At 44.7% G+C, this 27,115-nt stretch overlaps 1 protein-coding gene and 1 non-coding gene across 7 annotated transcripts; both read left to right on the top strand.

The window, feature by feature from the left end:
- The first annotated feature begins 49 nt into the window (after positions 1-49).
- NCAPD2 (non-SMC condensin I complex subunit D2) lies at positions 50-27,115 on the top strand. 6 transcript variants are annotated; one of them, XM_017645950.3, is made up of 34 exons: positions 50-161; positions 265-568; positions 759-800; positions 1,561-1,710; positions 9,151-9,226; positions 9,498-9,556; positions 10,031-10,212; positions 10,507-10,649; positions 12,222-12,349; positions 12,417-12,540; positions 12,703-12,850; positions 13,875-14,072; positions 14,421-14,555; positions 14,664-14,751; positions 14,845-15,025; positions 17,903-18,027; positions 18,398-18,634; positions 18,912-19,086; positions 19,363-19,447; positions 21,082-21,215; positions 21,552-21,684; positions 21,773-21,860; positions 21,938-22,105; positions 22,400-22,569; positions 23,301-23,412; positions 23,487-23,610; positions 23,692-23,847; positions 24,210-24,387; positions 24,469-24,563; positions 25,047-25,127; positions 25,283-25,466; positions 26,178-26,304; positions 26,396-26,554; positions 26,788-27,115. In XM_017645950.3, exons 4-34 carry the CDS (start codon positions 1,584-1,586, stop codon positions 26,871-26,873), a joined length of 4,206 nt encoding a protein of 1,401 aa, XP_017501439.3. In that variant the 5' UTR covers positions 50-161; positions 265-568; positions 759-800; positions 1,561-1,583; the 3' UTR covers positions 26,874-27,115. The 6 variants fall into 6 exon arrangements, 5 of the variants coding, with proteins under 5 accessions (XP_017501439.3, XP_017501440.3, XP_017501443.3 ...); XM_017645951.3 differs by lacking the exon at positions 759-800 and having other exon boundaries at positions 265-718; XM_017645954.3 differs by having other exon boundaries at positions 265-800; positions 14,851-15,025.
- LOC118970676 (small nucleolar RNA U85) lies at positions 9,622-9,953 on the top strand. The gene has a single exon (XR_005058730.1). It is a non-coding gene; the product is annotated as a small nucleolar RNA U85 (small nucleolar RNA).

The following is a 27,115-nucleotide window of genomic DNA, read 5'->3' as shown; positions in this document are numbered from 1 at the left end:
TTAATGCACCCACCCAACCCGACTCTGCCAGACTCCTTCCGGTTTGTGTGCCGGAAGTTAGCGCCGGAAGAACTAGGGAGCTCGTTTCATTTTCGAGGGCGCTCTGAAACTGAATTTCAAGAAAATTCAACCTTTCCTGTTTCCTTGGGCATCCCTCAACTGTAAGAGAGATGAAGTCCCAGAACCTGGAGCCAAAAGCTTCTTTTCTCTGTGCCTCACAGCGGTTTTGCTCTGTAGCTGTTTTTTATTACCCCTCTTCTGCAGGGGAAGAAAGCTGAGGCTCAGTGCAGTGACCTGCTGGGCGTCACGCAGAGATGGCGGAACCTGGGTTAGAGCCTGAGCCTTCTCATTCCCGGCCTGGACTTGCCTCCTGTCCTGGGGGTGACTGAATGGGTCACTACCCCGGGGCACTACTGCCCGGGCACTGCCAGGGCCTCCTCGCAGCCAGCCAAGGAGGACCTCGTAGGGAAGGAGGCAGCGACGACGAGTGGGGCGGGGCCTAAGTCGAGTCCCCGCCCCTCCCGGCGGCGCGGCCCTGTTCCTGGGCTATGACTGGCCGGTCTCTCCAGTAAGCGTCACGATTGGTCCCCTTGCAGCCGTTGAGATTTGAACTCCCAAGTTTGCGCCGCGCGGCGCCTGGTCCCTAGGCGGGTTTTTGCCTCCGCCTTCCCGGCATTGGCAGATTTCCTTGCCCGTTTGAGCGCTGCCTCGCTGATCGGTGTGTATTGTACGCTCCGTATTTTTTTCTTTCATTTCAGCCCCAAAACCGGAGTCGGAGGAACGGCGGGTGAACTGTAAAGGTGTGCTGTTAATGGGGAGCGGGGAATGAAAGGCTGGGAAAATCGGATACGGGGCAGTTGACGCGGTATTAGGCAGCGTGGGAGGGACAGGGAGGTCTAATGGGTACATTTTTGAGGTACGGAAACAGTCGACAGATCGGCAGCGGAATTTGGGCAAATCGCTTAACCTTTCTTAGCCTCAGTTTCCTAATCTAAATAGATTTATATTACTATGCACTCTGTGAGACTGGCATTTGGAGAATTACATCAGATGTGATATATTCAAATAGCCTAACAGAACCTGGCACAGGGTAAACAATACGTGTTAATGCTCTCCCATTCTGGAGCTAGGAAACCCGCTTGCCCTTGCTGGGTCACTATTCCAGCTTGGGAGAGAGAGTCTCTCAGTACTTAAGCTTTGCCCGTAAAAATGAAAAAAATTACGCTAACTTAATTCATTGATATGCCACTTCACAGTTCCTTAAACACTTTCATACCCTTGACTCATTTGGTCCTCAGAACAATTTGTAATCAGAAATTAGTGACCCTGTTTTACAGATGAGGCTCCGGGGGTTAAGTGACCTGGCCAAATGGCAGAGTCAAGACTAGAATGAGATTCTAGACTATAGTTGATATCACATCTGTATGATAATGTTAATCAGCTTGATCTTGATGTAAGACTAAAAAGCTTTATTTTTTAGAGGGGGGAATAATAATAGCTAAATAACGAGGTAAAAAAGACAGGCCTCAGAGACTGACCTGTTTGCTGTTTGGCTTCCAGTCCTGTGAGCCAGAGGGAGAACGATGTCTCCCCAGGTGTATGAGTTCCAACTGCCTTTATCCCCAGAAGAATTGTTGAAAAGTGGAGGAGTGAATCAGTATGTTGTGCAAGAGGTACTGTCCATCAGACATCTTGCACCACAGCTTAGAGGTAAGACTCCATAGCTGCTGCTGTGCCTAGCACTTCAAAACAACCATCCCTTGTGTAATTATATTGTCTGTTCCACTACACTACTAAGCTCCCTGAGGGCAAGGAACATGTCTTTCCTATTTGCCACTGTTTTCTCCCTCTAGCATTGTATGAGATGCATTACACAGGGTATACTCACTGACCACCTTCTCTTGACTAGTCAATGAACAGTCTTGGTATATATATGGTTACTCTTTAGGAAAGAATTGTATTAGATCTTTATGTCTTATATGCCCAGATTAAGCCTTGGTGGATTTAAGAGTTATAGAAGATAGCTTTCTCATATGTCTGGGACTTGACCTGACCTGTTTCAGGTAACACCTTTAGAGTCTTGTCTCTTGTTTCCAAGAGTGTGCAAAACATAATATGTATGTACACCTGCACCACTGTACAATATATTTACAATGCAGTTACCCATTGAAACCTGTAGATGACCAAGACAGTTTATACATTATCAAAAAGACCCCATAATGTCACTTTACTTATTAGAAATGATCTTGTATCTGTTAGGTGGCTTTGGAGAGGTACATAGAATAGAAATTAAGACATTGGAGCAAAGCTGCCTGAATTTGAATCCTGGCTTTACCACTCTGACCTTGGACAAACAAGCTACTTAATTCTTTCTGTGCCTCTGTAAAGGTTTTCTCCTCTGTATAGATAGGGATAATAACCTACTTCATTTATTATCTTCTACAACAAGAAGGGTTAGATAATGAGTCAGCTTGATAATTTCACTCCAGCTTGTCTTCTCTTGCCCTTCCCATCATGGTTGCCAGTTGGTAGCTCCTTGCTCTTGCGTCCAGAGATGGCAAAGACGATTTCCTAACTTGTGCTTTTAATTTTCTTCTTTCTTTTTTCAAAATTTGACCACAAGTCTCCCAACAGACCTAGTCCAAGTTGGATCACATGCCTGTTTCCCTAACTGGTTATTACTGGTAAGGGAAATGGAATTACTCAGATTGACTAAATTGATCAAGACGATGATTACCTAAGAGCCTCCCTAAACCTAGGCATATCACCATTTGGGAAGCAAAGAAGAAGGGGGAGCATGGAGGTTGACTGGCGGGTGGCTAAACAGTAGTATCTATACTAGACTCTTCTCTCCATAATGTGTGGATATGTGGATCACCAATTGGACAAATTATAGCAAATTGTTCCATGGTTATTATAATACTTTTTTTTTTAAATAAATGATCACTTTTTTTTAAGAGACTGGTTTTAGTGTTTTTAATTGAAGTATCTTTGATATGCAGTCATATATTGGTTTCAGACGTACAACACAGTGGTTCAGCAGTTACCCATATTATTACTTCCTCACCCTCTCTACTGCAGTTACTGTCTATCAACATAGAAAGATGTTACAGAATCATTGACTGTATTCTCTGTGCTATACTACCATCCCTGTGACAACTTATATTGTAATTGCGAAATATTGTGGCCCCTACCCCAGCCCCTTCCCCTTGGTAACCACTAGTCACTTCTCAGTGTCTACGAATCTACTGTTGTTTTGTTCTTTCTGGTTTCCTTGGTTTTTTATATTCCACAAATAAGTGAAATCATATGGTATTTGTCTTTCTCCACCTGGCTTATTTCACTGAGCATAATACCCTCCAGTTTCATCCATATTGTTGCAAATGGCAGGATTTTTTTTTAATGGCTGAATAATATTCCATTGTGTATACCACATCTTCTTTATCCATTCATCTACTGATGGACACTTAGGTTGCTTCCATATCTTGGCTATTATAAATAGTGCAGCGATAAACATAGGGGTGCATATATCTTTTCAAATCAGGGATTTTGTTTTCTTCAGGTAAATTCCTAGAAGTGGAATTACTGGATTGAATGGTATTTCTATTTTTAGTTTTTTGAGGAACTTTTATACTGCTTCCCACAGCAGTTGCACCAGTTTGCATTCCCACCAACGTTGTAAGAGGGTTCCCATTTCTCCACATCCTCGCCAACATTTGTTACTTCTTGTCTTTTGGATAACGGCCATTCTAACTGGTGTGAGGTGATATCTCATTGTGGTTTTGATTTGCATTTCCCTGATTATTAGTGATGTGGAGCATCTTTTCATGTGCCTGTTGGCCATTTGTATTTCTTCTTTGGAGAAATTACTGCTGAGGTCCTATGCCCACTTTTTTAATTGGGTTATTTTTTTTTTGGGTGTTGAGGTATATGAATTCTTTATATAGTTTGGATGTTAATCCCTTCACAGATGAGTCATTTACAAATACATTCTCCCCTACTGTGGGTTGCCTTTTTGTTCTGCTGATGGTGTCCTTTGCTGTACAAAAGCTTTTTTAGTTTGATGTAGGCCCACTTGTTCATTTTTTATTTTGTTTCCCTTACCTGAGGAGATGTGTCTAGGAAAAAAATTGCTCATACTTATATTTCAAGAGATTTTTGCCTACATTTTCTTCCAAGAGTTTTATGGTTTTATAACTTACATTCAGGTCTTTCATCCATTTTGAGTTTACTTTTGTGTATGGAGTTAGACAATAAACCAGTTTCATTCTCTTACATGTAGTTGTCCAGTTTTCCCAACACCAGTTGTTGAAGAGGCTGTCTTTTCCCCATTGTATATGCATGGCTCCTTTATCATATATTAATGGCCATATATGTGTGGGTTTATATCTGGGCCCTCTATTCTGTTCCACTGATCTATGGGTCTATTCTTGTGCCAGTACTGTACTGTTTTGATTACTGTGGCTTTGTAGTACAGTTTGAAGTCAGGAAGCATAATCTCCCCAGCTTGGTTCTTTCTCAGGATTGCTTTAGCTGTTTGGGGTCTTTTGTGGTTCCACATGAATTTTAGAATTATTTGTTCTAGGTCATTGACAAATGCTGTTGGTATTTTGATAGGGATTGCATTGAATCGGTAAATTGCTGTGGGCAGGATGGCCATTCTGACAATATTAATTCTTCCTATCCATGAGCATGGGATAGTTTTCCATATATTGGTGTCTTCTTTCATTTCTCTCATGTCGTGTAGTTTTCAGGATATAGTTCTTTCACCTTGGTTAGGTGTATTCGTAGGTATTTACTCTTTTTGATGCAATTGTAAAAAAAGGTGGTTTTCCTGATTTTTCTTTCTGCTAGTTCATTGTTGCAACAGATTTCTATGTATTAATTTTGTATCCTGCAACTTTGCTGAATTCAGTTATTAGTTCTAGTAGTTTTTTGGTGGAGTCTTTAGGGTTTTCTGTGTATAATATGTCATCTGCAAATATTGACAGTTCAACATATTCCTGACCAATTTGGATGCCTTTATTGTCTCTTTGTTTTGTCTGATTGCCGTGGCTAGGATCTCCAGTACTGTGTTGAATAAAAGTGGTGAGAGTGGACATACTTGTCTCATTCCTGATTTTAGAGGAAAAGCTTTCAGCTTTTCTCTACTAACTATGATGTTGGCTGTGGGTTTCTTGTATATGGCCTTTATGGATGATCACTCTTTAAGCTCCTTTTATCACAATTGCATTACTTTTGATATTTAGAACCCTAAATACAAGTCTGCTACAAATATACAAGATCAAATCATTTAATTTGTTCAAGTATTTACTGATGATACGCTATGTGCCAGATGCTGTTCTTGGTATGGGAATACAGCAGTAAACAGAACATAGTATGACAAAATTCTTTCTCTCAAGGCTCTCAACAAGTAGTATATAAAAATGAAGTACATCGGATGGTCGGAAGTGCCAAGGAAAAAAATCAAAATAAAAAGGATAAGGTGAGACAGAGTAGAAACTGGCAGTTTATGTGGGATGATGAGAGAAAGCCTACTGATTGCTCACATTTGAGCAGAGACCTTAAAAGTGAGGAAGTGAGCTATGCAGAACCTCAAGGAAGGGCATTCTAAGCCTATGGATTTGGATGGAAAAAATAGAGGTCAAACGGGAAGTGATGTAGATTATTCTGGAGTCTCGCTCCTCAAGTGTTCAGACCAGCAGCATTAGTATCATGATTTAGAAATGCAGAATGGAGACCCAGCACAAAACTACTGTGTCAGGAAATCTGTTTTTTAAGAAGATCCCTGGGTAATTTGGATCCACATTTAAGTTAGAGAAGCACTGATCTGGGGTCTTGTAGGTCATGGTAAAGACTTTAGCTTCAGTGTGAGTGAGTTTGAAAGCCATTGGGTTCTAAGCACAGGAATAGCATAGCCTGATGTTTTGAAAGTATCACTGTCTGCTGTGTTGAGAGGAGACTGTAGGGGACGAGGGAGAAGCAAAGGCATTAAGAGACTAACATACTAACACCCAGGCGTATACCAAGTGAAAACAGTGGGGATGACCAAAAAAGGTTAGATTTTGAATATATTTTTAAAGTAAAGCCACCAGGATTGTTTTTGGATTGGATTGGATTTGTGGGGTTAGAGAAAGAAGAATCTAAAATGATTAGAAGGTGTTTTGACTTGTGCAGCTAGAAGAAGGGAGTTGTCATTTGCTGAGATGGGGTAAAAGAGGGGAGGGGCAGCTTTAGACTGGGTTATATGATTGGCAGTTCAGGGGAGAGGTACTAGCTAAACACGCTTTTGGGATTTAATAATTAGTATGTAGAGTACATTTAAAGCCATGAGATTCAGTGTAGTGCAGATAGAGAAGAAAAGCAATTTGAAGACATGAAACCATAGATGTTCCAACATTTAGAGGCAGGGACTTAGAAATTAATTACTGGACTTAGTAGTGATGTAGCAGTTGCTGGTAACTGATGAGAGCTGTTTCAGAGGAATGGTGGTGGCAAAAGCCTGACTGGACTAGGTTTATGAGAAAATTGGAGGAGACTAGAGATGGTGAGTTTAGCTACATTTGTGGTTAATTTGCTCTAAGGAATAGCAGAGAAATAGGGTGGAAGCTAGAGGGCAGTTACAGTCAAGGGAGGGTTTTTTGGGTAAGATGGGCTGCATTACATGTATATAGGCTGAGTGGGAATGATCAAAGAGGGAAAGTGGTGCCAGGGTGGAGGATAGCTCTAGGAGTATCCTGTAGTAGGTAGGTAAGGAAGCACGTGATCTGGTTGTGGGGATTATTAAAGCAGGGACAGTTTATCTGCAGCAGCAAAAGAGAAGGCCAAGTTTATGGGTACAGATGCAGGCAGTGCAGGGAACTACAGAGAGGGCAGTTGGGAGTTCTCGTCTCCAATGCTGTGTTCACAGTGAGATAGCAGGCGAAGCCTTTTAACTGAGGGTGAGTTGGAGAAGAGGGTCTCGGTGTTATGAGCAGAGGAAAGGTGTGAAATAATTGCCTGGAGTGAACTGGCATCTTTCTCTCTCTCTCTCTTTTTTGTAAAGTAGGAAGCAGTCATCTGCTAAATGAAAAGAAGCAAAGGATGAGAAAAAGTATAAAAAGGAGAACATGCTATGAGTATAGTGTTAGGGAGTCAGTAGGAATTGGCAGAATAAAACAGCTTGTTAAAAATCAGAGGATCAGGCAACGTTGGACCTATAATGAATCAGGTCAATGCCAGCAGTGATAACGGAGTACAAGATTCTAGCTTTACTTCCCAGGCAAACCAACATGATATTGCAGACATGAAGGATGCAGGGGAATTCTTTCCCTCCCCATCCATAGAAGGAGCTAAGTGTAAACTTGATTCAAAAATTGTCTAACTCACATCCTGCCTTGCCACTCCTGTTTTAAGATATACCTCCACTCTACTCTCCTTGATACTGAAGCTTTTATATGGAAGCAGTACAATCAGGATGAAAAGAGCACTGAATTTGAGAATCAAAAGACTCTTGCTGTGTTTTCAAAATGTAATAGAAGTAGTAACTAGTACATTACAAGTGTACTTACACACTAAGGAGTGGGGAAGAAAAGAACTAATCTAAGTAACTGAAAAACAATGTTTTTTTACTCTATATGAAAGAACTTTACATAAGTTATTGTAAGCTGGTTGGTAAATAGTTTTTACAGAAATGTGGTAAGCAATTCTGAAAGTGCTTTATGTGTATACTAAGACTGAGCAAATATGTAAATGTACCCAGGTTTTTCATATATACACAGAGATGAAAATAGATTGGGTAGTGTATATACATTTATATACTACTGTTCTCTGCTGAGAGGGCCTAAAAGCTATTGATGTTCCAATAACAGCAAGCCCAACTAGTGTGTAGAACTTGGGTATAAATAGCATTCTTCCATAAAAGAAACCAGGACTGTTTAAAATGGTTGATTTCAGGACCAGGCTACGAAAAGCACAAGATGAGCCTAAAACATCCTGTGGTATGAGAAAGTGAGAGGGCAGAAGTGAGGGGGGCATGTCAAAAGGACATAGGCCAAGTTGAAGGAGCCCCGTGGTCAAGTGTGGGACATTTTGAGCAACAAAATAAATAATAATAGGAATGGATTGAAGCAGAATAAAAGAAATATCCAGGAGTCCATTGAGACATAAATAAACAATTGAATAAGTAAATTCAAATTCAAGGGAAAGGGATAACTCATTTCTTACATGGCATTCCGATTAGTAAGTGTAAAAGGAATGATGGAGATAGAAAAATCACCATTTACTCAGTACTGCAGCAGGAGTTATAACAGGTAAAATGTGATGAGAAACAGAATGTTTACATACTTTCAAAGTGTCTCCCCACAAGATACTTATTTATTGCAAAAGAGGAAACAGGAACTTTACAGTGGACACTGCTGGCAAACACTTCCAAGTAATCAAACATAACATCACTAGTTAATAAAACATTGACATCCTGTATTTCTGGGAATGGTGCATTTGAAGGACCTTCTACAATAACCTTGTAAAAAATGCGTGACCTCAATCTAATCATGAGCAAATAATATCAGACAAACCCAAATTGAGAGACATTCTACAGAATAATTGGCTAGTATACTTCAAAAATATCAAGATCATGGAAGATTGGAGGAGGCCAAGGAGACATGACAATGAAATACACTGTGGGATCCTGGACCAGAAATGGGACATAAATAGAACTGCAAAATTCAGATAAGGCCTGTGGATTAGTTAGCAGCATTAAATTAATTGATGTTAATTTCTTGGTTTAGAATAGATTCTTGTACTCTGGTGATAGATGTTAACATCTGTGTGAAAAGTACAAGAGCTGTGTGCTGTTTTTGCCACTTGGGAAGATCCTGAGTTTGTATTCACTACTAACTACAGTGGACAAATGACAACTAATTTCTTTTCCCATCAAATAGGCGTAAATACCATCTACTTTATCTAGATCAGAGATACGATGAAACTCAAGTCAGTCTGTAGTTGTAAAACAGAACTAAATGTAAGATAGTATTGTAATAGGTTACATTGAAATGAACTGTCTCCATCTGTGTTTCTACCAATAAAAGTAATTGATTTTCTGCCGTGAATAGAATTTACAAAAAAAAAAAACCCTTCTTCTGTATTAATCAGTTCCTTTCATCTTTGTAGCATTTCAGGCTGCCTTCCAAGCTCAGGGGCCGCTGGCTATGCTAGAGCACTTTGATACCATCTACAGCATTCTGCAGTAAGTAAAGTACCCAGCTGGTGCTTTAAAAAAAGTTGTTGGACCTAACTTTGCATGTTAATCCTGAAATGCCAAATTAATCGGTTCACTGATAAATGGTTCTGGGTGCTAATATCTCTACTAATGAGCATTTACCCCAGCTTGACACCATATTTACTCAGTTTGTGATCTCACATGTATTTTTTGGTATTAGATTCTTCAGGTTGAACTGATCTGTCAGGATGAGCTCAGCAGGTTCCTGTCTCACCCCTACACTTTCTTTCCCTCATAGTCACTTTCGAAGTATAGATCCTGGCCTCAAGGAAGATACTCTGGAATTCCTGATCAAAGGTGTTTATGGGCCAAGGGGAGGGGTGGAAGGTGTTTGTTTGTTTACTGCTTCCTGCTTTTGATCAGCCACATGATGATATCAAGGCTGTTGTGATTCAGTTGGTTTGGCTAAGCCCGGGAGCCTCTGACCTATGAAGGTCTGTAATCTTGGTGAGCAATACAGAGTTATGTGTGTTCACTGTAAGGGCATACCAACAAGAAATTCTTCCTACTTTTGAATCGCCTCTACTCTTTAATAGAGGTGATTGTTCCAGTTGCTAGGGAAAAATTATGGTAACTGGAGTGAGAGAGTAGGGACAGGGTGTGTTCAGGGTAGCTGGGTCAGGGGTCCCAAAGGACTTAGCTTGTGTTGTGGCCACTGAGAGATGAAACACAGATCTTTGGTAATCTGATGGCTGCAAGTGCAGGATGGTTTGAAGTTGGGAATAGATGAGGAAAACAAATGAAACTGACTCCAGATTGTGCCCCTTGCAGTGGTATCCCGCCATTCCCAGGAGCTTCCAGCTATCCTGGATGACACAGCTTTGAGTAGATCAGATAGACACGCCCACCTAAATGCCCTTAAAATGAACTGCTATGCGCTGATACGCCTCCTGGAATCCTTTGAGGCTATGAGCAGCCAGACGAGTCTCGTGGACCTGGACCTGGGTGGGAAGGTAATTCAGAGCTGCTGGCTCACTTACACTGGGGGCCTGGTGAGATAGGAGAACTGAAGAGAAAGAAGGGTATCCAGAGATTCTGGGAATCCTTTCTGTCCTGACTGAGGGTTTTTGAGGAACTCTTTGAAAGTATCACAGCATACCCCCTGACAAGCAGCACCTGTCTTTTTGGAACCTGTCCTACTTTTGAGTTACCTTCTACCCAGTCTCCACAGTGGATAGTTCGGGCATTCAGACTAGCAGATCCTGACCCTCTTTGTTTCCTTAAACATATACATGATCCTTTATTAGGGCAAGAGAGCCCGTGCCAAGGCAGCCCACGGCTTTGACTGGGAAGAAGAGAGGCAACCAGTTCTTCAGCTTTTAACGCAGCTCCTGCAGTTGGACATTCGTCACCTGTGGAACCACTCGGTCATTGAAGAGGAGTTTGTCAGGTGGGTAGTTACAGTGGCTACAAATAATACTGAGCTGTGAGGAACGTGGGCTCTGTTGCTGGTGTGCCTTTCAATACTTTGTTTCATGCTTCACTTCTTTCTGTGATACATAGAAGTGTACTCATGACATTGAGCTGTTAGGAAGTCCATAATAAATGTTAGAAACTGCTGCAAATTTCCCATCTTTAATGCCCATTTAAAATAAGTAAAATACATAGTATGTTTTGTAGTTCATGGCTGTGGAGAGAAATAGAGGAAAGGATGAGTTTGATGAGAGAGGGTTGTGATTTTAAATAACTGTTCCAGCAAGGCCCAAGGCCTCTTTGAAGTGGTGACATTAGAGCAGAGACCAAGAGGGGGTAACGCAGGCCATGAGAATATCTGGAGGAAGAGGAAGAGCAGGGAAAGGGAACAGCAGGGGCAAAAAGCTGGAGGAGGGAGTACACTCAGCCTATACAAGTAATAGCAGTGAGGCCAGAGAGACGGGCCCTGGGCAAGGGTGAGAGGGCTAGGCTCTGTGGGCTGAGGGGTGGTGGGGGCCATCCTCGCAGGCCACCATGGTGACTTTGGTGTGTTCTCAGTGAGGTGGTCTGACTTGCACTTTGCCAAGGTCATCTGGCTGTTGTGTTGAAACACACTGGAGGCAAAGGAGGAAAGTGGAGTTAGGAGTTAGGAGGCTATGTAGTAATTTAGACAGAAAGTGATGATAGCTTCAAACAAAGAGCGGCGGTAGATATGGAGAGAAGCAGGTAGATTCTGTAGTTTTTGAGGTGAGCCGACAGGCGTGTGTGAGGTCTGAGGGAGAAGACAGTCAAGAACAACTCACCAGGGTTTTAGCCTCGGTATTTAGAAAAACGAAGTTGCCAGTAACTGAAATATTGGGGGGGCCTTGGGGGTGTCTTTTGAGGGGACAAGAAGAGTTTCTCTTTTGGACATAGAAAGTTTGGGGTGCTTATTAGACGTCCAAGTAATGTCAGGTTCGGCTGGTAAATGTACAAACCCTGAGTCCAAGAGAGATATAGGCTGAGGCTCACATTTGGGGATACAGTGTATTTATGTCAGTGGTCTTTATGGCCTTGAGCTGAACAAGATTACTAGATCAGTAAGTGGGGCTAGAAGAGAGCAGAAATCCCTACTGCACCCTGGGACACTCCAGCATTAAGAGGATGAGATGAGGAGAGGAACCAGCTGAAGAAACTAAGAAGGGAGCTTGGATCGTGTTTCAAGGAGAAAAGACGATCAACTGTTGTCAGATGCAGCTGGAAGGTCGTCAGGATGAGGACTGGATTGACCGTTATATTCATAATGAAAAGTCATTGGTGACTTTGACCTATCTTTTATCATATGTTCAGGTTTCGTATAGACATCATAACCTGTTGAAAGTTGGCATCTTGAAGGACTGAGTACTTATCTAGTGTCAGTGAAGTAAAACAACTTGGTGTAGAAGGTGACAGAATGAAGGAAACTAGGAGAGCCTGGCTTTGGGAGCGAGAGAGACAGTAAGTGAGGCAGGGCCTCCACATGATGGGGTCTGGACAACTGGCTTCATCAGCTCCCTCTCTTCCTTCTCAGTTTGGTTACCGGCTGCTGCTACCGCCTCTTGGAGAACCCCACCATCGGTCACCAGAGGAACCGCCCCACCCGGGAAGCCCTCACACACCTGCTGGGTGTAGCCTTGGCATGTTATAACCATATGCTCAGTAAGTCAGCCCCCGCTCGGCCCACCTTTTCATTTGCCCACAGGTTCTCACATCGGTCCTCCCCCAGGTGCCACCGTCAAGATCATCCAGATGCTGCAGCACTTTGAACACCTGGCACCTGTACTGGTGGCAGCCGTGAGTCAATGGGCAGCTGACTATGGGATGAAGAGCATAGTGGGAGAGATTGTAAGGTGACTCTTCTTTTAAGTTTCTAATTTTCATTTCTCTCAGGAATAAAATAAAGAAAAATTGGCAATATATTTACTAGATTCTTTCAGATCTTAGATACCAGTCTTACCTTCCCTTACTGGGAACTAAATTATCTTTTGATGGCTGTTTTCTTCTCTGCATAGAGAAATTGGACAGAAGTGTCCCCAGGAGCTGAGTCGGGATGCTTCAGGGGCAAAGGGCTTTGCAGCCTTCCTGACAGGACTAGCAGAGCACATACCAGCCATCCTGATGTCCAGCATGTGCATTTTGCTAGATCATCTGGATGGAGAGGTAGGTGGTCCCCTGGGTATCTCAGCTTCTTCAGGAGATTTTAAGTCATTGTTGAAAGGCTCTTTATTAACAAGCAGGTAGTTTTCAGCTGAAGTCAAGTTGTCTAAGCTTATCACTGTGGCAATTCCTTCCCACAGAGAAGCAAACAAAGTATACTGAATAAAGAGCCATGTGCTAGTCCCTTTTTGATATCACACTGGTCTTACCCAGATCTGATAGGGAGGTAACAGTTCCACAGTTAGGTCTGGCAAGAATGACTCAGCTGTGATTCTGAGTCCCATGTTCTTCAGGATGAAGCCTCTTCTTACCTTCTGGCTCACCTTTCTTTCTCCAAACAAGGAACTGTCTCAGCTCAGGTCAACCCATCCCATCTCTCTCAATTTTCTCTTATCCCAGAGTGCTAACCTGCTGCTTCCCAGGGTGATGGAGGGCACTCCTTCATGAAGATCAAGGACAAAAATAGTCTACTTGCTCATCTAATTCACTCTAACTTCTTGTGCGAGACCCAATTCTCTGGCTCTTGGCCTGACAAAAACCCCAACCCTGTTCTCCACCAAACTGTAGTGGATTTGCTGGGTACCCTAGGGCTGATTTCTCTTCTCTGTGTCTCACTCTCTGTTGCTAAAAGGGAGGAGAGTGGGAGAGAAAGTTTTATTAATAAGGATCAAAGGCTTTGAGGCCTCCGATGAAAGGTGGTAATCAGTACTTTTCAAATGTGTATTGGTGGATAGATGTGAGTGCACATTTGGCCTCCACCATGGTTACCTGGGTGAGTCATAACAAGGAAAAACTTTGTGGGTTCTTGCTTATTTTGTTCCTATATTCTCCTCTGAGCAGACAAAGCCCCTCTGGGATTCAGCTTTTTCCAATGACCTCAGGGGTGAATACCTACACAGTTGACCAGAAAGAGTCATAGCTATGAAAAGCAAACTTAACCTTAGCTAAAGCCCTGCCTCTTCTTTAGGGACAGGAGAGTTAGTATTGGAGTGCAGAGGCTCATACCAGTCTTATTACTGTCTCTCAGAATTACATGATGCGCAATGCTGTGCTAGCAGCCATGGCAGAGATGGTACTGCAGGTTCTGAATGGTGACCAGCTGGAGGAAGCAGCCCGAGACACCAGAGACCAGTTCTTGGACACTTTGCAAGCCCATGGCCATGATGTCAACTCCTTCGTGCGGAGCCGTGTTTTGCAGCTCTTCACCAGAATCGTCCAGCAGAAGGTGAATAGCCTTCTGCACAATAAAGATGTATGGTACCCCTCTATGTCCAGGCCTGAGAAAAGAGGACTCTAGTGTTGAAGAAAAATACCTGTCTCAAAGCAGAATCTAGAATTCAGGTTGTTGACTACCAAGAGTAAAGCTCTTCTGCTGCCAAGGACAAGGGTGCCAGGCTCCTCCACAGGACTGTACTGTGTAACCATTACAAAGAATACTCCTTAACTGTTTTATCCCATAGAAAAGCTCCTTTAGAGTGAGTTGGTACCTCATTTAGAGTATTTGTCACTATTTGTCTTGCGCAGATTGGTGATGTGGGATGTGAGCTGATCCTTCTCTTCCCGCCCCACATAGGCTCTCCCCTTGACGCGTTTCCAAGCAGTGGTGAACTTAGCAGTGGGACGTCTTGCAGACAAGTCGGTTCTAGTGTGTAAAAATGCCATCCAGCTGCTGGCCAACTTTCTTGCCAATAATCCCTTTTCCTGCAAGGTGAGTGGGCTCTGTCCATCCAAAAAAAAAAAAAAAAGAAGGAATTATATGAAAACAAGGATGAAGTTATGTGACTTAGTGATCCCAATAACCATTTTACCTTGGTAGCTTAGTGATACTGACCTTGCTGGACCACTGCAGAAGGAAACCCAAAAATTACAAGAGCTGAGGGCCCAAAGGCGAACTGCAGCTGCTTGTGAGTAGCTACGGTATAGGAATCCGCCCCAGACATTCTGCTTCCTGCAGTGAGAAACCAGTGAAGGAGTCTAAGCAAAACTTTCTCATTAAGCCACAGCTCTGGACCCAGAGGAGGAGTGGGAAGCTATGTTGCCGGAGCTGATGTCTACCCTGCAGCAGCTGCTAAAACTTCCCCAGGGGGAAGAGGAGGTTCCTGAGAAGATTGCTAGTAAAGAGACCGCCGAAGAGGTGAAGGGACGCATCCGCCGGTTGCTTGCCAAAGCCAGTTACAAGTATGTGAGAGAATGGAATATTCTCTAATGGCCTGTGTAGATTTAGAGTCAACTTTTGAGAAACGATATTTCTTTAAAATGAACTGCATTCAGGGTATGCTGTCTCCAGACCGATGAGGTGTGTTTTCACTGGAGGAGTGGTCTGAACACACGAGTCATGCCAAAGGGATACATAGTCCACAACAGGCATGCTTTGCTTTTCTACTTTCATAAAAGTTCAAAGAAACTACTAAAATAACTAGATGTAAACACTATTATAATTAAATAGCCAAAAGTTCTCCTTCATTTGAAGGAGTTATAATATAAATACAGTTATACAGTTCCAGTTGTATAATGTTGTTTAAAAAAAACTTTCATTATTTGTAAAATGAAGAAACTGATTAGATCATCTGGTCTCAAATGGCTTTGTAATTCTAAATTCTCTGAGCTGCATAAAGAGAGACTGTAGTTTTATTTTTTTTACTTTTATTTTTTATATTAACCTTTTATTTTAAGATAAGTATAGATTCGCATGCAGTTGTAAGAAATAACACAGAAAGATCCCATTTCCCAGTTTCCCTCAGTGGTAACATCTTGTAGAACTGTATAGTTCAATATCACAACCAGATTATTGACATTGCTACCATCCACAATCTCACTCCGATATTCCCCATATTTCACTTGTACTCATTTGTGTGTGTGGAGTGTATTAGTCCTATGCATTTTTATCACCTGTGTGGGTTCATGTATCCATCACCACTGTCAAGGCACAGAACAGTGTCATCATCACAAGGATTTCTCATGTTGCACTTTGATATCTACACCCACCTGCCTCCTCTTCCCTTCACATCCCTAACCCTTCGCAGTGACTAATCCACACTCTTTTTTTTTTATAATACTGTCATTTTAAGACAGTATGCCATTTAAGACAGATGCCATAAATGGCATCTTGTTTAACCTTTGGGGCTGGCTTTTTTTTTTAATTAAGGTATCATTGATATATAATCTTATGAAGGTTTCACATGAGCAACATTGTAGTTTCAACATTCACCCATATTATCAAATCCCCCACACACCCCATTGCAGTCACTGTCCATCAGCATAGTAAGATGATATAGAGTCATTACTTGTCTTCTCTGTGCTAGAATGCCCTTCCCGTGACCTACCTATATTTTGTGTGCTTATTATAATGCCCATTAATCCCCTTCTCCCTCCCTCCCCACCCACCCTACCCTACCCCTTACCTTTGATAACTGCTAATCCCTTCTTGGAGTCTTGTGAGTCTGCCGGTTTTGTTCCTTCAGTTTTGCTTTGTTCTTATACTCCACAAATGAGTGAAATCATTTGGTACTTGTCTTTCTCCGCCTGGCTTATTTCACTGAGTGTAATACCCTCTAGCTCCATCCATGTTGCTGCAAATGGTAGGATTTGTTTTCTTCTTATGACTAAATAATATTCCATTGTGTATATGAACCACATCTTTATCCATTCATCTACTGATGGACACTTAGGTTGCTTCCATGTCTTGGCTATTATAAATTGTGCTGCAATAAACTGAAGGGTGCATATGTCTTTGTGAATCTGAGATCTTGTTTTCTTCGGGTAAATTCTTAGGAGTGGAATTTCTGGATCAAATGGTATTTCTATTTTTAGTTTTTTGAGGAACCTCCATATTGCTTTCCACAATGGTTAAACTAATTAACATTCCCACCAACAGTGTAGGAGGGTTCCCCTTTCTCCACATTCTCACCAGGATTTGTTGTTTCTTGAAGCCTGTAGTTTTATAACTGCTGCTTCTGCTTCCAGCCATGCTACTATTTTCTCCTATCAGTTAGAAGAATATTTCTTCTCATGCTAAAGATGTCACTTCCTCTTTCAGAAATCCTTACCAATCAATAGAGTTAAAGGCTTAATAATTGAAATGTCTGCTTCCAGTTGAAAGTTTAAAAAAATTTTTTTATTGAAGTATCGTTGATATGCAATCTTATATTGGTTTCAAATATGCAACTCAGTGGTTCAACAGTTTACCCATATTATTAAACCCTCTCCCCCACTAGTGCAGTTATCTGTCAACATAGGAAGATGTTACAGAACCATTGGCTATATCCTCCATGCTGCACTAGTATCCCCGTGACGCCTTCAACTGCAAATTTAAACATATGTTAGAACAAAACTGTTTAAATAATTTAATTTTTTTTAAACAAATATACTTTTTAAAAATTTGCCAATACATTCACATTAATACAGAATTTAAAATTATAGAAAGGACATGCATGGAAAGTCCCTTCCAAACCTGTTTCCCAGCCACTTTCGTTCCCCTCCCCTCAGGGTAGTGGTGCTATTAGTTTACTGAGCATCCCTCTGGAGATAACATAGAGGTGCAGTCAGACATTTGTTCTTTCTCCACAACTTTGAACCCAGTTGATAGAATTCTCTACCCACTGTTCTACCACCTTGGTTTTTTCACTTAACTATATATTTCAGTGTGTTTTAATATTTCTACATGAGTAGCTGCCTTGCTATTTTTTATGGTTACATAGAATCCCATTGCATGGTTATACCATAAATTGACCAGTTATTGGAAGTTTCTTCCAAACTTTCACTTAGCAAAGTTTTTAAACAATGGTTGGAGTAGGTCGGTGATTTTGTAAATTTAAAATAATTTTTAAATTATTTGAGTTTTTGAAAGACTCTGGTAAAGCCTGTCACTTCAGAAATAGAAGTGTTTTGAGCTCACCCCTTTCTAGGTACTTCTCAATTAAAGTGTGAGAAGTGTTCCTTGTCTTTGAAGCAGGAAGTCTGGGTTCTTGGTGGAATTATGAAGTAAGCTGCCTTTCAAAAGGCTGCAGTGACACTCTTCTTGGGTGCTGAGTTGGTGACAGATTGATGTTCTTTCAGGCAGGCAATCATTCTCACTCGAGAAGCCACAGGCCTCTTCCAGGAGTGTGAACCCTTCAGTCATATGGACCCTGAGGAGCCAGAGGAGACCAGCTTTCTGCATCTCTTGGGAACTATCTTCAAAAGTAATTCCTTTTCCTTCTTCAGAACAAACAAAATATTTGAAGTAGTATTTATGACCCTTTTACTTTATGCCAGATACTGACCTGGTTAATAGAACCTGGTGCTGTAAGAGGCCAGGGGAGGTGGCAGTGCTTCTGCTCTGGAACAGAAGCAGCCAAGGGCCAAAGATTGAGCCTTGGGTGTGAAAGGGTATTTCCAAAACCATAGAGAACTTGAGGAATCTTTTCTGAGAAATGAACCAAAATGTTTTAGAATAGGTTCTAAATTTTACACCTTCCTTTTGTAAAAAGATACATCCAGAGATGTTTATAGTCATTGGATTTCCCCATATACCCTTGAACAGAAGCCATTCTGTAATTCTCTAACTCCTAGCGCCAGCAGCTTCCACACAGAAGAATCCCCAAGGGTCTGCAGGGAACATGGGCCCAGGACAGACGGACTGTAAAGACAAGCCAAATGTGTCAGAACCTGAGAAATCCAGGGGAAGCGATGAACTGGTGAAGCAGGAGATGCTCGTCCAGTATCTGCAGGATGCCTACAGCTTCTCTCTGAAGATTACAGAGGCCATTGGAATCATCAGCAAGATGATGTATGAAAACACAACTACTGGTACGTAGTTGGAAAAACCAGTCTTGTACATGTTATATTGATACCTGTCTGCTCCTTTAAAAGACAAGGATTCTGTATTTTTGTTCGCTTTGTATAGTCCCATGGAGCGTATATTTTAATGTACATAGTATTTCATGATAAGGCATTATAGGAGGAGTCCACATTTTCAGAGAAAAGGAGAGCCTTCACTTGAGTGTGCTACTTTAAGAAAGGCTCCATCTTTAAATATTGGGGCAGTTTTGCTAAGCAGGTAGGTGACATTTGTGTCTCCTCTCAGTGGTACAGGAGGTGATTGAATTCTTTGTGATGGTATTCCAATTTGGGGTACCTCAGGCCCTATTTGGGGTACGCCGCATGCTGCCTCTCATCTTGTCCAAGGAGCCTGGCATCCGGGAAGCTGTGCTTAATGCATACCGCCAACTCTACCTCAGCCCCAAAGGGGACTCCGCCAGGTGTGTGGGCACTTGTCTTGTTGACTTTTCTGAGGTTGCTTCTTACAGAGACGTATCTGCTCTCCTAAAGGAATGGGGTGTGGGGGACTCCCTCCTAGAGAAGTTCTGAACCCATAGGCAGGTGGTCTGAAGTGGGGCGCAGGGTGGGGCCTAACTTCCACAGAAGCCCGTGTGCTCTGCAGCTCTGTGACGCTGTGGTGGGATAGCCCTGAGAATCTGTTTGCCAGGTTCTACTTACCAGTCCTTTAATGACCTTGACCTCTGCTGTTCCCACAGAGCCAGGGCCCAGGCTTTGATTCATAATCTCTCTTTGCTACTGGTGGATGCCTCAGTTGGGACCATTCAGTGTCTTGAGGAAATTGTAAGTCTCCTCACTTCCTAATTCTTATTCATGCAACAAGTATTAGTGAATGATTACTGTACATTCAGCAATTTACTCAGTGCCACAAAATATAAGATCGTTTCTTTTCAAGGTCCCCAACTTAGAAGGAATCAACAGTTTAGTTGGTAACCAAATAACACAAAACATTTCTAGAACCACATAGCAGAGAGACAACTTAGTGCCAGAAGAAAGGCACAGGAAACGGTTATAGTAGCGAGTAGTAGTGTGTTAATAAGAACACTTACCATATGCCCAGCACAGAGCTTAGCATTTTGCACATATTCACTTGTTTAATCCTCACAGCGACCCCATGAGGAGATGCCATTGTCTGCATTTTACAATGAGAGTCTAGAGGCTCAGAGAGGTTAAAGGACCTGGCTAGTTACAGTGTAGGTGTGCAAAGTTTGAGACTGAAACCCAGGCAGTAAGAGCTCCAGAAAATACAGTCTTACCATATAGGTCACACTGATAAGTCCAAAGTGGGAAAGAGAAAACATGAGGTGGGGTGGTCAAGGAAAGCTTCCTGAAGGAGGTGGCACTTAGGTTGGGTCTCTATGAATAGGATTAAAGAATCAGAGGAAAAGCAGCATTCTCCATGGATAGCCGAGAAAGTTCAGCCTGTGTGGCAGATGAGAAAGATTGTGTTCTAGCTTAAAACTGCTCTGTGGAAAAGACAATAGAGATGGAATGTGGGTTGGAATTCAGTTGTGAAGGTTTCTGGGTGCCTTTCAAGAGTCTGGGACTTGAGTCTCATTAGCAGGCACCCCAGCATTTTCATGACGCAAATCTGCTTTGAAGCATTTCCATTGTGGAGACAGAAGGTGGAGGTGGTGCTGACCACCAGCTTCCACCAGGAGGAGCACTACCACCAGCCGCGTTTTCTCCTCCTGGGAAGAAGACAGCCTGGCTGGAGCTGACCTGAGCTCTCCTAGCGGGATGCCCTGCAGGAGGCCAGGGGGAGCTGCTTCTCCGTGATGAGCAGAGGTGTGGCGTGATGGAATAGGCGCATGGAACGCTGATCCAGCAGGAGTATATAAATTGGTTGGAGAGGAGGCTAGGAACAGGAGGGTCCCTGGAGAGTGCTGTCAGTGTGCAGTGACAAGGGACTAGACTTGGGTGGGAAGAAACGCTATAGAATTGACTTAATAGAAGACATATTTTTAGAGGAAGAATAAGTAGGGCTAAATGAGTCAAAAAAAAAACTAGCTGACTGTGAGGTTTTAAGCATATGTGACTAAGAGTGTTGGTACCATTGGAAAAAGAAAAGGAAAGGGAAGATGATGGCTTCCCTTCTAGACACACAGAGTCTGTGGTAAGAGCAGGAGAACCTAGAGATTTCCAGAATGCAGTCAGAACGACAGAGCCACACAGGTCTCAACAAGGTCAGTTTCAATATGTCATCTTAACAAGAGTAGATTTGCAGGCCTGGAAGTAGAAGAGCAGCAGAGGTGGAGGCACCTCCCCAAAGCCTGCTTTCACATTTTGAGCCTCCTTCCTTTTCCGTTCTTGAGTGTGGTTTTTACCCACTTCAGATTCTCTCTATTCTCTTCAATAAGTGGACCAAGGGTCTAGGGAATTGTCAGTTTTTAGTCTAAGGCCTTTTTCCTCTTCAGGTCTGTGAGTTTGTACAGAAAGATGAATTGAAACCAGCAGTGATCCAACTGTTGTGGGAGCGGGCGACTGAGAAGGTGCCCTGCTCTCCTCTGGAGCGCTGTTCCTCTGTCATGCTTCTTGGGATGATGGCACGGTGAGGCTCAGACGCACACGGGCAGTGGGATCTCAGCAAAGAAAGGTACTGAGAGTGCTCCCCTTCCTTTAGTAGTAGCAGTCGGGCCAGCTGAGCTCAGCATGCGAGCCAGCTGTCTCCGTGGAAGATAACATGAAGTTCCAGCCCCCATGCCTAGCAGAAATGTGGGGTTCGATACAGAAGGGTTTGGAGGGGCCAGCCCTGTCAGAGCTGCCCTGCAGTCCTCCACGGCTCTTGGAGCACTTTGTTGGGTGCTGGTGCCTGTGGCCCCTTGGCATTGTCCCCCACAGAGTCCTCCCCATGACTGGCTTTAACTCTATGGCTTCCTTCCCCTAGAGGGAAACCAGAAATTGTAGAAAGCAACTTAGACACACTGGTGAGCATAGGGCTGGATGAGAAGCTCCCACAGGACTACAGGCTGGCCCAGCAGGTGTGCCACACCATTGCCAACATCTCCGACAGCAGAAAGGTATGGGAGGGTTACTTCCAAACTAAGGAGGTGGTGGTTCCCTGTCCACCCTCAACAGACACCCACCCTCTGGCTTTGCTATTCTTAGCAGCCCTCTCTGGGCAAACATCACTCTCCCTTCCGGCTGCCTCAGAAACACAGGTTGTTTGAGCGACTGCGTGACATGGTCACCAAAGGTGAGCTATCTTAAAGGGTCTCAGGCAGAACTGGCTCCTTCGTCTGCAGTGGGTGACTTCTCCCTTCTCCTCTGAAGGCTTTGTCCATCCAGACCCACACTGGATCCCATTCAAAGAGGTTGCAGTGACCCTCATTTACCAGCTGGCAGAGGGCCCCGAGGTGATCTGCGGCCAGATACTGCAGGGCTGTGCGCAGCAGGCGCTGGAGAAGCTGGAGGAGCGGAGCCCCACCCAGGAGGACCCAAGTGAGTGGGCAGAGGGTTAGGAGACCAGCAGGCAGCAGCCAGTTTCTGCTGCTTTCCCTGCCAGGCCAGAAACCACAGCCAGCACCACACCCCAAAGCGGCTCCGACCCCCACAGCCCATGTTGTTTGTGTCACTCAGCTTGGGCCAGTCACTGCCACCACCACCACCACCTGTCTCCTACTCTTTCACGCGTTGTGTAGCACATGAGCAAGGGGGAGGTCAGCAAAAACAGGGTGTAGGGGCCTGTGAGACTTGATCTTGTCTTGTCCTCCCTCTTTCCCCCCTCTTCCCCAGAGGTCACCCTCATGCTCCCCACTTTCCTGTTGATGAACCTGCTGTCCCTGGCTGGGGATGTGGCCCTGCAGCAGCTGGTACATCTGGAACAGGCAGTGAGTGGAGAGCTCTGCAGGCGTCGAGTGCTTCAGGAGGAACAGGAGCATAAGACTAAAGATCCAAAGGAGAAGGTGAGTGAAGTGCCCGGGCATTTGGGTTTGTGTCCCAGCACTTCATGGATTTGATTCAGGACCTCAGGTCATTCACACTTCCTTCTGGGCGTCTCTGCTTTTTTACCATTAAGTGAAATGAAGAAGACGCTCTGCCTTCTTGCCGCCTCTACTCTGGGAGAGATGAGTGAGAACAGAGACGGAATAGTGATCATGATGCCCCAGGAAGGGAAGTTTAGGGCAGATACACAGCATGGAGTTAGGGAGTTCAGTACGCAATACAGGCTGTGCCCAAGGCAGCGTTTGTGAGAACGTTCAGGCACCCCACCCCCTTTCCATCAGCCTTGGTTGCTGGCCTCCTGCGGGGAGACCTCGTGTTCTGTCCACTAGAGGCAGTGGTGTCTTGCAGACAGATGAGACACACAGCCTGGCAGCAGTGAGATAAGGTCTGGCTTCTGTGACCTTGAACCACTGTATGGCATGATCTGTCTGGTTACTGTCTACAGGAAATTGCATGCCTCTATGAGGATGAGTTAAGAAGAGATAGGAATATGCTTTGGCAACTTAAGTATAGGAGACCTAGTTCTTTTCTTGTTTCATTCAGGACCCCTTCCTCTTCACAGACACATCGGACAAGCCTATGAACAGCTTTGCAGTTTGCCTTTCTCCAGATCCCACTCTCGCAAAATGAAGATAGGCTGGAATTAAAAGAGTCTCTGATTACCCATGATCCCTGGCTTCTTTCCCATTAGAATACAAGCTCTGAGACCACCATGGAGGAGGAGATGGGACTGGTAGGGGCCACTGCTGATGACACCGAAGCTGAGCTAATCCGTAGCATCTGTGAGAAGGAACTATTAGATGGTAAGGAGAGCAGCTGAGTGGCCTTTTCCCCAACAGAGATCGCCTGCCCCAAACTGGAGTTGTTCTTCCAACAGGCAAACAGATGCTGGCTGCCTTCGTTCCACTTCTGCTTAAAGTCTGCAACAACCCTGGCCTCTATAGCAGCCCAGAGCTCTCTGCAGCTGCTTCCCTTGCCCTTGGCAAATTCTGCATGATCAGGTAGGCCCTGGGGTTGCTACCGCCTTCTCAAGTAGCTTGGGGATGGTGTGATTTCCCTGATGATCTTCTCCTTGCCCCTAGTGCCACTTTCTGTGACTCCCAGCTTCGTCTTCTGTTCACAATGCTAGAAAAGTCCTCACTCCCCATTGTCCGGTCTAACCTCATGATTGCTACTGGGGATCTAGCCATCCGCTTCCCCAACCTGGTGGACCCCTGGACGCCTCATCTGTATGCTCGGTAAGAGATCCCACCCAGTGCTTCAGCAGTCCCTGCCAGCTGCGGGAGGCTGGAATTCGGTCAGCATGACATTCATGAAAACTTTAATTCCATTATCTTTACCTTGAACATATACTTGATACTTGACCCATCCAGGCCCTGGCAAAATATGGCCCCAAAGGGATTGATCCCTCTGTTGCAAACTGTGGCTGCAAGCTTGGCCTCTCCCCAATCCCAGCTTTCAGCTCTAGACAGCTTTCTAAACTGCTTCTAGAATGACACATTAAAAAGGGGTGATAGATTCCTATTGAGGCCCTTCCTGCCATCATCAGGGTGTAGCCCCAGTCTGGGTCCCTCCCAATGACTTGAGATCCCATTCCCAGCCTCCGGGACCCAGCTCAGCAAGTGCGGAAAACAGCAGGGCTGGTGATGACCCACCTGATCCTAAAGGACATGGTGAAGGTGAAGGGGCAGGTGAGCGAGATGGCCGTGCTGCTCATCGACCCGGTGCCACAGATCGCTGCTCTGGCCAAGAACTTCTTTAATGAGCTTTCCCACAAGGTGAGAGGCGGAGAGGCAGTTTAGGGCTTGCTTCTGAGGGAAAGTATGCCAGCTCATCTCTAACGTGAGTCTCTCTCACAGGGCAATGCGATCTATAATCTCCTTCCAGACATCATCAGCCGCCTGGCAGACCCTGAGGGAGGGGTGGAGGAAGAGCCTTTCCACACCATCATGAGGTATGGCTTCCTGGGCCTTGGGGCCCATTTTTCCTGCAGCACAGGCTTAGGAATCAGAAAAACCTCTATTGAATTCTACCTCTGCTACTTTTTTAGCTTTGTGGCCTCCCACAGTAACTTGGTTTCTCTGTGTCTATTCCTTTCTCTATAAGACAAAGCCAGTAATACTTACCCCTTAGTTCTTGAGAATATTCACGAAGGTAAAGTTGCTAACATGGGGGCAGGCACATAGCAGTACTCACTAGGTGGCAGCTGTTCCGTTAGAAATTTCAATTCACAGTAAAGACTCCCTGGGGTGGGAGTGTGCCCTTCTCCAAGGCATGGGAGGGGGCAGGAGGAGCAGTGAGGCAGGCCCAGGCGGGGCAGAGAAGATTCTTTCAGGGGACGACAGGAGGCCGGTGCAGGGGAGGGTACGGGTTGGTCTCAGTGGAAGGCATGGAGCTGCCCCATGAGACCACATGCCCACATCTCCCCCTCCTGCAGGCAGCTGCTCTCCTACATCACCAAGGACAAGCAGACCGAGAGCCTGGTGGAGAAGCTGTGCCAGCGCTTCCGCACAGCCAGGTACACTGGCCCATGGAGGATCTTTGGGCAGAGGGGGGCCCTGACAGGGAAAGAGCCCCCACGGGCATCCCTGGGGTTATGGGCATCTGATGAGGAAGGAGGGACCTTTGCTTCCTGTGTCTTGCTGCCCCTCACGGAGCCCTTCCTGGCTGCAGAACTGAGCGGCAGTACCGGGACCTGGCCTACTGCATGTCGCAGCTGCCCCTCACCGAGCGAGGCCTCCGCAAAATGCTGGACAATTTTGACTGCTTTGGCGATAAACTGTCAGATGAGTCCGTCTTCACTGCTTTTTTGTCGGTTGTGGGCAAACTGCAGCGTGGGGCCAAGCCCGAGGGCAAGGTACGCAGCCCCTGCTAGCTTCCGTACTGGTCGCGCCTTCTGTGGGTTCTGAGCCTCTCTGGCTGCCCGCTGTTACTGCCTCACGGTTCCCGGCTTGGTTGCAACCAAGTAACCACAGTGACCATCTCTCTGCCTCCAACTCCTGTTTGTTTTGTTTGTTTTCTCTTTTCTTTTTTTGTAGACTTTTTATTTTAGAGCAGTTTTAAGTTCAAAGCAAAATTGAATGGGAAGTATAGAGAGTCCCCCCATGCGCCCCGTCCCCACACACAGCCTCTCCCCTATCAACATCCCCCACCAAGGGCACATGAGTCACAGTTGATGAACCTACACTGACATGTCATTATAACCCAGAGTCCATCGTTTACATTGGGGTTCACACGTGGGTGGGTTGGATAGACAGTGACCTGTGTCCTCCATCACAGCATCTCGCAGAGTGGTTTCCCTGCCCTGAATGCTCCCTGCTACCCCTGCCTCCCACCTCCCCTCAGCCCCCCACACCCGCTGGTATTTCTGCTGTCTGCACTGCGTGGCCTTTGTCTGATGGACGGTCTCATAGCTGGAGTCACAGGCTATGGAGCCTTCTTATGTCGGGTTCTCTCCCTGAGTACTATGCATTTAGGGTTTCACCACACCCTCTCATGGCCTTGTTTCTTTTTAACCATAGAAATAACTATATTTCCAGACCTCCTCTTTATCTCCTTTTCCTACCAGGCTATAATAGATGAATTTGAGCAGAAGCTTCGGACCTGTCACACCAGAGGGTTGGATGCAATAGAGGAACTAGAGCTTGACCAAGGGAGTAGCCGAATTGCCTCATCAGCCAGGAAACAGTCCACCGGTAGGTGAGGCCGCCCCACGGTGGAGAGGCCAGGCCACTCCTCCTCAGGTGGAGGGGCCTTTCTGGGGACTCATGCCTCCACCTTCACTAGTCTCCAGGCGGCACCAGCATCCAGTGTCTGCAGACTCAGACAATGACTTTGTCACACCTGAGCCCCGCCGGACTACCCGTCGGCATCCAAACACCCAGCAGCGAATTTCAAAAAAGAAACCCAGAATTGTCTTTTCAAGTGATGAGTCCAGCAAGGAAGGTACAGTGCTCCCTCCCAGACTCTGCCCCAAAGGAACAGTGTGCTGGGGAGGCTGGTTTGGATGGGGTCCTGCTGTGTAGATAGATTCTCCTCCCCCAAGGTTGCCTTCCTTCTTGGGCACTTTGGGTTTTGTTTGTGCCATATGGTCTGGGGCCATCTCATTTTCCTCTGAAATTTATTTTTCACCATCTTTGTGACTCAGCTTTTTCTTATTCCTCCAATTCTTTGAATAGAGCTTTCAGCAGAGATGATGGAAGAGGAGACACCCAAGAAAACAACCCCCATCCACCGAGCGTCCACTCACAGGCCCAGGCCCTAGAAGGCCCCTTGCCCGTTCTGTCCCTGCTGTGCAGAGTATCTTTGGGGTGACCTTCAACTCCATTCCCCTTGTCAAATATATGCTTGCCTGTCTTCTGGCCTTTTAATATGTAAATGACCTTTATAATATTGTAAGGTATTTCTCTTAACCTAGCTTAAATGACCGGAGTTTAGCCACTTTCACTGGAATATGTTTGCCAATCTCCTTGTTTTCTCATGAATAAATGTTTTTATAAATTTTTA

This window comes from Manis javanica, chromosome 15 (assembly GCF_040802235.1).
Source record: "Manis javanica isolate MJ-LG chromosome 15, MJ_LKY, whole genome shotgun sequence".
In the NCBI taxonomy this organism is placed as follows: domain Eukaryota; kingdom Metazoa; phylum Chordata; class Mammalia; order Pholidota; family Manidae; genus Manis; species Manis javanica.
This window is presented reverse-complemented; position numbering and strand designations above follow the sequence as displayed.

Excerpts from the sequence above, each read along its gene's own strand:
- NCAPD2 (XM_017645950.3), top strand. The coding sequence starts at position 1,584 with ATGTCTCCCCAGGTGTATGAGTTCCAACTGCCTTTATCCCCAGAAGAA. Across the intron at positions 19,087-19,362 it reads CCCAAAGGGGACTCCGCCAG|AGCCAGGGCCCAGGCTTTGA; the intron begins GTGTGTGGGCAC and ends CTGTTCCCACAG. Across the intron at positions 21,861-21,937 it reads GCGTGACATGGTCACCAAAG|GCTTTGTCCATCCAGACCCA; the intron begins GTGAGCTATCTT and ends TCTCCTCTGAAG.